The sequence below is a fragment of the Physeter macrocephalus genome, chromosome 20, assembly GCF_002837175.3.
Source record: "Physeter macrocephalus isolate SW-GA chromosome 20, ASM283717v5, whole genome shotgun sequence".
Classification (NCBI taxonomy): Eukaryota; Metazoa; Chordata; class Mammalia; order Artiodactyla; family Physeteridae; genus Physeter; species Physeter macrocephalus.
In genome coordinates, this window is record NC_041233.1 from 92529695 (window position 1) to 92539507 (window position 9813).

At 41.4% G+C, this 9813-nt stretch overlaps 1 protein-coding gene across 2 annotated transcripts in view; it reads right to left on the minus strand.

The window, feature by feature from the left end:
• Window positions 1-9813, minus strand: part of UNC5D (unc-5 netrin receptor D) — a 634719-nt gene that overhangs the window by 124122 nt on the left and 500784 nt on the right. Inside the window, exons 5-7 of one of the 2 annotated variants that reach the window (XM_024131459.3) lie at window positions 8594-8774; window positions 7585-7752; window positions 5644-5808 (exon numbers count right to left, since the gene is read on the minus strand). In XM_024131459.3, coding sequence (XP_023987227.1) covers window positions 5644-5808; window positions 7585-7752; window positions 8594-8774 — 514 coding nt within the window. The remainder of the gene's footprint in view (window positions 1-5643; window positions 5809-7584; window positions 7753-8593; window positions 8775-9813) is intronic. The other variant, XM_055081162.1, reaches the window with a different exon arrangement.

The following is a 9813-nucleotide window of genomic DNA, read 5'->3' on the forward strand; positions in this document are numbered from 1 at the left end:
GGAGAGGCCGCGACAGTGAGAGGCCCGCGTACCGCAAAAAAAAAAAAAAAAAAAAAAAAAAAAACCTACTTGGGAGAATTAACAAGCAGTAGGAAACTTCATGACAGCTTAATGCATTGTGCTAGCATGTTATCTTGCTGATGCCATTTTTATTTCTTTGCTATATAGAATTTTACTCTGCTATAATTAACCAATTATGTAGTGCAGCGGGCCCTGAAATATGACCTTATCCAACAAAAAGTTCTTAGAAGAGTCCAATATGATTCCTGACTCTTTGCCCAAAGAAAGGACATGACGGTTTTCGTTTTGGTAAAGGGACATCCATCTGTTATAATCTTATATATGAAACAGACATTCTGTAAACCACTAGCAAAAAGTAAGAGTTGTTTCAGATGCACTTAGCTAATTCTGGAGTGAAAATTCTCTTATTCAGTGCCCTAAGAAATACAGGGAAGGGGCCTCGGTAATTACTGTAATGGATAACAATGAGGCTTAGAATGATTCAAGAGAAAATGCTGACCAAGGCAACCTGTACTCTGATGTGATTACAGGCTCACCTTTTCAGGTGCTTCCTTTAGGTCACTTAAGTAGATAGATAGTTCAACAGACCATGTGGTTAGATTATGAGATGTAGCTGGGGGATGTTTATTTGAACCTGCTATTGTATAGACATCTTTATCCTTGATGAGGTTTCCAAACTGTCACCTCCAACTTTTCTTATCAGCGTACTCAGGAGAAATGAAAACAAAGCACCATGTAACTGATCTTTCCATTTTTGAACTGTCAGTGTTGAAATGACCTATCTCACATCCTGACAAGAAGGACGGATTAGCTATCAGGTAGCTCAGCCCTTGAAGATTTCCTCTCTCTTTCGGGTCCCTGTGGCATTTCTCTGGCTTCATTCTCACTGCACATCTGGGCTCTAATCCCCTCTGAAGCAGATTCACTCAATCCTCTGAAGCCAAAGCCCTTAGTTTTCCATCTGCTGGAATAAAAAGGAGAGGGAGCAGGCTCCTCTTACTTCTCAGACTCAAAGTAAACACCCCACTATTCTCACCCGTCTGTTCCTGCCAATGAGGAATGTACATGTCATTTACATGGACATTTCTGTGATCCTCCAGCCCAGAAGCAGCTAAGTCCAGCAAGTAGAAAGGACAGTGGTCAGAAAACTACTTGATTTTGATGTTAAAGCTTAGAAAACATGGATCCACAAGTTCTTGTCTCTCGACGGTCATCCCATGTAATTGTCTTCCTCGAAAAGAATTGTTCTAGCATAAAGGCACTGGATGTTTAGTTTATGCTTGTAATTTGGAACCTCGGACTCACTGCTATTGGTACCAACTGCCTAATCTTACACTCCCCGGTCTTGGGGCATTTATTTCCTTGTTGAGGGCATTTAGGTGTGGCCATCTGTGATAGCATAACACTAAGGTCCTGTGCTCCAGTCACAAATGACCTAGCAACAATCATACCCCAATATTAAAGTGATCACTCAGAGCTGGCAGCTCCATCTCTAGGAGAAATGCAGCCCTCAGGGACAACAAAAGGAATCCAGATGCTTTGTTGAGAGCTAAATAAAATCAAAGAATTGTAGGTCATCCAGCAGCCAAGCAATGTCATTGTGTAACTGCCAAGAGAAGTTGGGAATTGAGGACTTGCTTTAGGGTCGTATCTGGCGTAAAGGGAAAAATTTAAAAGAAGGAAATCCCCCAATTGGAACGTGACCTAGATCTTTCACGAAGCGACTGCTCCATAAAGCTGTTGCCAAATGCTATTTTAATCAAACCAAGCCTTCACTGGATCTCTATCCTGAGAGCACAGCTAGTTTCACCAAGAGCACTCTGGTGAAGTACCAGCTAGAAGCATAGAGTGATGTTGGCATCATCTAACTAGACTGCTGTTCATTGATTCCTGCAGAGATACTAAAATGCTATTCATTTTTGTTGACATGGGTAGCCACTCTCTGTCTAAAAGGGCAGAATATATCCCGGTGTTGGGCTCTTAGAAACATACCCCTTTCCCACTGATGTATAAATACATCTCATTCACTCTATGATTTCACAGGCTTCACTCTTTTTCCATCACAAAGCTTAGTCATTGTAGCCATCAAGAGTCTCTGATCATGTCTGACAGACATCTTAATATGCATATTACAGAGGCAAAGAATGCTAGAAAAACCCATGCTTAAGTAGACGAGGGAATAGGGGAACGGATAGATTGAACAGAAAGGAAAGGCTTACACAGCATTTTAAACTCATGAGGGGATTTAACAGAGCTCTCAACCTTCAGTGCTGAACATATTCTAAACCTCACTGTTTCCCTATCCGTTTTATTTCCACTATTGGAAAATGTAAACAGAATATCCACTAAACTGCACATGTGAGACTAAAACCACACATGGCCAACGTCCATAGGAGGGTTTCATTCAGTAATTAAAGCAATTGCCTGAACCTCGGCTTGACTGGCTCCAAGGAAAGAACTATGCTTTGGAACTTCACAAGTACATATGCGTTTATGATGGTTAATTTTATGTGCCAACCCAACTGGGCCATGAGGTGCCCAAATATTTGGTCAGACATTAGTCTGTGAGGGTGTTTTCAGATGAGACCAATGTTGAAATTGACAGGCTGAGAAAAGCAGATTGCCCTCCACAATGTGGGTGGGTCACATCTAATCAGCTGAAGTCCTGATCCTCCCCAAGTAAGAGAGACTTCTCTTGTCTGAAAGCCTCTGAACTGGGCCATTGGCTCTTCCTGGTTCTATAGCAGCCTGCCAGCCTTTGGACTTGAACTGGAACATTGGTTCTGCAGAGTCTGGACTTGCCAGCCTCTATAATACCATGAACCAATTTCTCATAATAAATCTCTTTACATATGTATGTATGTACGTATGTTTATAGCCTGAATCTTATATACATATCCTATTGGTTCTGTTTCTCTGGAGAACCCTGATGAATACAATACCTCAGATTTTAAAATTGGGATCTAGACTGGTCACTATCCTCTTAGTGCTGGTAATTCCTTTTAGCCCTAAACATAACTCTTACTCAACTAGAAAATAACTATATATTGCAATACAAGTGCAAATGAATAATATTTACATATTTGATAACAATTCTTTCTCACATTAGGAGGTAACCATTGTCTGTCTTCAATCAGTAACTCTAAGACTAAGTGTCAGTCAACCAAGGTTGAAGCTTGACATTCAGAGAATTTTCCCCAAGCCCAAGTTCAGTGGGTGGTTGTTAGGAAAGGTTATTACTATGGTTATCCAAAATTCAACCAGTACTTTCTTATTTCTAATATTTCAAAAGTGTCTAATGATCATCTACACTATAATCAGTAGCCACATAGTTATACTGTCAACAGCTTTTTACAAGACATATGAGATTAGAGTCCTAACTACAGTCCTAATCAATGGAAAAATATGTTAAAAAACATGTTAAAAATAGTCATACCTTAAAGGTATATTTCAGATAAATCTGGTGGTAGTCAAGGGTGGCCAGAGACACATTTCCTTAAACTTCTTGCTAATGAGTTTGTGTTGTTTCCTTACATTTGAAAAGACTGGAATAGACACTTCATCAAAAAACATAGATGAATGACCAATAAACAAATGAAAATTTGCTCAATATCGTTAGCCATTACAGAAATGCAAATTAAAATCACAAATCTACTTACTCAGTAGAATGACTTACTTTAAAAAGACCAATACCAAGTGTTGGCAAAGATGTGGAACAATTAGCACAGTTACATCTTAGTGGTAAAAATTTAAATGATTACAGCTACTGTGGAAAGTTTCTTATAAAGTTACATATCTAATTATGATATGACCCACCAATCCCACTTCTAGGTATTTACCCAAAAGAAACGAAAATACATGTCCACACAGAGATCTGTACACAAGGGTTCATAGCAGCTTTGTTCACGGTAGCCCCCAAATGGTAACAACTCTATGTCCGTCAGCTCATGAAAGGATACACAAATTGTGGTAGATCCATAAAATGGAGTACTACTTAAGAATAAGAAAAAACTAATTACTGATAGAGGTAACAGCATGGAGGAACGTCAAAAGCATTATGTCAAGTGAAGGAAAGTAGAAGGTGGTTGGGGTAGGAGGAAAGGACTGACTGCAAAAGAGCATGAGGAGACTTTGGAGATTAATGGAAATGTTCTCTTATTTGTGATGGTGCATACAACCGTACATGTTTGTCAAAATTCATCCAACTGCACAATTAAAATGGGTGGACTGTATCATATGTAAATTAGACATCAATAAAGCTGATTTTTAAAAAAATGTTTCTTCACATTTAGGAAGGGGACGGAATGTATTTATTCGAGAGCAGGCCCTTTCATCACTGAGACTGGTGGGTAAGTTCCCTTTAATTATAGACCCTTGTATTGTATCTGACACACGCAGGCTACTCAGTACTAGTACCAGCAAACAAAGAAACTATGGGCTATGAGAAAGTGCTTCTTTCAATGTTTCAATGTATTAACCATTTAGACTTATTTTGAAAATACAACTGTTTGTAGAGGCGTGCTTCCAAAAGCATAGCTAGTCATACTGATACAGAAAAATAAATGCAACTTATTAGATGTTTCCTTCATACCATAATCTTCCCAAATAAAAAGTGACATATATTCCTGAAAAGATGACAAACTATTGAACTGGGTTTTTTTTTTTGCTGGATATTTTCCAAGAAGGCAACCTGATTCTAGAGAATAGGTATGCCCTGAATCTCCTGTTTTTGAAGGATCTAAGAAAAATCAATACACCTTAGCACATCTGAGTGGGCAAGTAGAGAAGGAAGTGATATTTACTGAGCACCTATTCTGTTCCATGAAATATTCAAATACATTATTTTATCACTGAGCCTTGACAATAACCAAAAATAAGTACTTTTTTGGTACTTACAGTCAGAGAAGTTAAGCAGCTAAATGACTTGCCCAAGATCACAAAGCTAGTAAAGGACAGCACCAAATTAAAACCAATCTCTATGTGGCTCTATTTGACCCTCCCATACTTTCATACCCAGGCAGACAGTCACTTGAAGATGGCTGTAATGTAATCTCAGGAATAAAGCAAAGGCTTGGGAGTTCTGAAATGAGCATTCTATTTCCTGCCTTGCCAGACCCATTTGATCCAAAACCCACCCACCTCCTCAGTGCCATATTTTCCCCCCATTTGTAAGGTAACAGTCACGACACGTCCCTTTGTCCCAGAACCATGGTCTCTGAGGATCATGAAACACTTTATAGTGCTGTAAAATTCCTGGGAGAGATACAAGCATATGGCGATCCGTATCAGAATTTCACCAAACCTAAAAATGCTGGCCCCTCAAAGAAAAGACGTGCTCAGCTCAAAAGTCTAACTCATTTTCTTTCATCGTGTCTCTTCAAATCATATCCGGTTACGTCCATCATAAATATACGCATTTGTGGAACTGACAGTGATAACGATGTTAAAAATGACCCCATCTCTACTAAACATCTCTTTGTCTGCTTTTCGACACTTTTCACCCATATTCTCTTTGCTCTGGGAGAATTTGTTTTCTGTGAACTTGTTTCACCGAATTAACGGTCATGGCATTTCTTTCCCTATGCTGGACAGACACAGAAGATGTGCAACAGAAGGTGTTACCTAGGATGCAGAGACCATCTGTGCAGTTCTCGGATTCCTGGCTTAGGCCTTCGCAGAATTTGCCCCCGTTTCTTGGGGCCGGGGCTGTGCACTCTCGGATCCGCAGATGCTCGCACTCTGGGCTGCAGACCGACCACTCACCCCACACCTCCCAGCTCCCGTCCACTTCAAAGGGAAACAGAGGGAACCATCGTTAGAATGAATCTGGCAGCTGTCGGGAGACGCACCCCAGGGCCGCTGTTGTTCTTAGAGCTGGATTTTAAACCGTCACCACCACCCCAAAAAAACAAAATAATATATGTGTTTATCTTCTCTCCGTGGTTTCTTTCCTAAAGAGACAGGCTAACAAAAGCAGTGGCGTAATTCTCTTGCTATTTCAGGATGAGACCAATTTACTGAATTGGGGCAAATATTTGAATTACCCGTGCCCTTGGGTTAGCTAATAATGTTATTATCCATTCTTTCCCCATCTTTCACGCCCAAATGCATCGTAGATGGACAGATACACTACGTGCAGGAACCACTGGTAATCACTGCTTCCTTGTGGGTTGATAGGTTAGAACAGAGAGTAGAATAAATGCTCTTCAAGTGCTAAAAGCCCCTCAATAATAAAAAGTTAAACCCATATATTCTGACAGTATTAAACTAAAACAGGTCAGCCAAACCCCAAGACGCCAAGACTTAACACAAATAGAATTTCTTGGGTCGTGCGTTGCTGCTGTATGTAGAAACGAACGGACTGAATCTATTTCCCCTAAAAAACCACCCTAGAGATTATGGCAGCTGTTGGAGACAAGTGTCCCACTATCTCCCAGGGATAGGCCAACCATGTTTATGTGGGTTACTGAAGACACTGCTATTTTTAATCTAGAGCAGCTAGTCAAGAGCAGGGTAAAATACAAATACTGAACTTGAAGCAAAATGTCTGAGTCCTTATCTTGGTTCTGTCAACTTCTTGGTGGAGCAACCCTAAGCAAGCACTTGGCCTGACTTCACTATTTCTGTCAGCTGGGGGTCAAAAAAATCACAACACAGAGCTAAACGACATTACATGTATACAGGTATCTTGCACAGTACCTGGCACATAGTAAGCACTCAATAAATGTATACTGAATACAAATTCAAAACAAAGCCCCAAGCATATGCTGCTGGTGAGAGCCTGGCCTTAGCTTTGAGTGGAAGTAGACTCGCAATTTTAAAGACACGAGTCTCTGGTCCAGTGTCCTTGGAGCTAATGTTTGATTATGCATGTGAGACCCGGGATCAATTCATTTCTCAGTGGGAGGATATGCTTTTCATTCAGAAAGTCGTCTTCCATCTCAGCTACTCCTCATTGTATGAATTGGGTGAGAGCCAGTAAGATGAGAAAAAGAACTCATAAAAGCCATATTTGGTAAATGAAGCCTCTCTCTATTCAGAAAGGAAGGCAAGCAGAGCCCAAATTCAAAATGGAAACTGCTGTGATACAATCTCCGCCAATTATATTGCCAATAAATACAAAGGTAAAACTGATGAGGTTAGTTGATTGGTGACTGATGATAAAAGGTCAAGTATTTGGTACCTGTTTTGTGCTCATAGACAACTCACTTAATCCCTATTATACAGATGAATGCTACAAAATGGGAGAACCCAAGGAGAGAAGGGGATGGCTTAGCCCAATCAAACACTGGGAGTATAAAAATACGTCAAAACATTTGGCTTATTGATGGTGAGTGTCTAGGGTCATCTGAGCATTAAGAAAAAAATTATGCCCCCAAACAGAGGTATTTCACCCATGTTCTTGCTATTACAATGAGTTCCATATTAGCACTTTGGACAAAGGCTCCACTCGAAGAACTTGGAAGATGGTAACTTTGGAAAGGAAGGTTCTACTGAAAGCTTCACACCAGCTCAATAATGTTGGTGGATCCAAAGGGAAAAGGGAATCTACACATATCTCACCAGGACAAAGAGAAGTGCAGGTTATTTTCTGCACTGACATTCCCTCACAAAAGGCTCCACCATTGAGAGGAGCTGGGTTGGTGCAGGTCCGGGAACGTTTCTGCCATCCTCTACCACAGCGAACATTGCAGGCTGACCACTCTGTCCAGGAAGACCAGCCTCCATTCACTGAGAGAGAAAAACGGGGAGGGGAGAAAAAAAAGGAAAGAGGTATTTACTGATTGCCTACTATGTGCAAGCCACTTGCCAGGTGTTGTGAGTTGAGCACCAAGAGACTGGCGGGGACCCTCACCGGCTGCCCCATCGTGAGGCAACAGTGGGGCTGATCCAGTCTCCACCCCTCAGTCTACTCTTCCGATACAGGAGGGATGCAGAGAATTTGCATTGCAAGGAAATGATGAACCATAGGAAGAACTCATCAGCATATCTCTAAAGCACTTGAAAATCCAGAGTATAAGAAGAAAATATCAGCTTTTGAATTTCTATTAACTTTAAGTGCTTCAAAAATAAATCCCAGGGCTCTTCTATTGTGGAAGGGAGTGCCTTGACTTCAATAGCTGGGAATTTCATTTACACAATACCTGAGATATTCAGCAAATAGTCATGTTTGTTTTTGGTGGATTTCATATGCCAGGAGAGGAGGTGCCGACAGCAGGTCTGGGGAAGATGGGGGGTGGATGTTGGGTTTGGGAAGAGTGGGAAGCAGAAGTTGCCCACCTCATTTTGTTTCAAATATAAACACAATGGAAGAAAAGAAACAACTTTTTAAATTATTTTGAAAAGAGATCGAAAATGTCACTGACTATCTCCAGAAGTCCAATTCTGGATGAAAGAGAAATAGGCATCTGCCTTCACCTGTCCAAGGGGCGAGGCAGGAGAGAACGCTATAATGGATAACCCCTAAAGTCCTTTCCATTCTAAACATTGAAAGCTTTAATGAAATGCCCCTCCCTCTACCTCTCTGCTTTCTGTCCTCTCTATCCATTCCTGGCCTTTGGGCTGGTCTTACCATAAACCACCACTGTGGCTGACAGGCTCCTCCTCTTGGCTACGATGTTGGCCGCCATGCATGTATAATTTCCGGAGTCCGAGAGCCGCGCCTGCCGGATGATGAGGTTGTGGTCTGCCCTGGTGTCAATGTTCTCGTCTTGTTCAGAGTCAATAGGCTCCTCGTTTTTCAGCCATTCCACCTATCAGAAGACAGCAATGTTTATAAGTCATTAAAAAAAAAAAGAACTTTCCTGGAGTTGGAAGATGAGCAGTTAGGGCATATGGGAGAGAGCTGTACCTAACATACAGAGTAACAACAATGATTTTTAAAAATCTTTATTCCATATCCCATCCTTTTTGGTATACTCAGGACATGAACACTCAAGCTAATAGACTGGAGGCCGGAAAAGAACATAAATATCCTACTGACTTTGACCTATTTTCTAAAAATGCAGTGGGAGAGAGGAAAGACTGTAATTAGGTCATTTCATTATATTTCATCGTGTTACAACTCTGACGACGATGATGATGATATTTTAATAACTGGCCCAAAATGGAGCTCAGAAGAATCAACACATATATGTAGAATTTGTAATTTGTGCAGAGAGGATATTATGTTGTCAGACAGGGTTTGAAGTCAGTATGTTTCCATTTAAACACATTTTAATAAAGGTGCGATGATGTCTAAAGGTCAATGTAACACAGATTTGGGTAATCATAGGCACATAAATGAAACTCAGGTCTCAATATTCCCTGGTTTGGGGGATATGTTTCTTTGGTGATCATTTATGTTACTACTTCAGTGATTCAGCAGACATTTCGGTCGGATCAGGCACCCTAGACATCTAAGCCTCAGTCTCCCTTCCAAAGGAGCTCACTTTTCACATCCTCTGAGCGTAGGCTAGTCCCATCTTTGGTTTGTTTTCTCTAGCTTGCTCCTAGAGAACCTATTTCGCTCTTTCCCTCTCCACCCTAATCCTATCCTTGGTCCAAAGTTCTCTTTCCTTGGACACCTGAGGAAGACCCAGAGGAGACCTTCTGCTCCCTGGATCCTCATCCTCCCCACAGCTGGGGTGCACCATCCCTACATCTCTCTTTTTTTTTTTTTTTTTTTTTTTCGCGGTACGCGGGCCTCTCACTGCCGCGGCCTCTCCCGTTGCGGAGCACAGGCTCCGGACGCGCAGGCTCAGCGGCCACGGCTCACGGGCCCAGCCGCTCCGCGGCACGTGGGATCTTCCC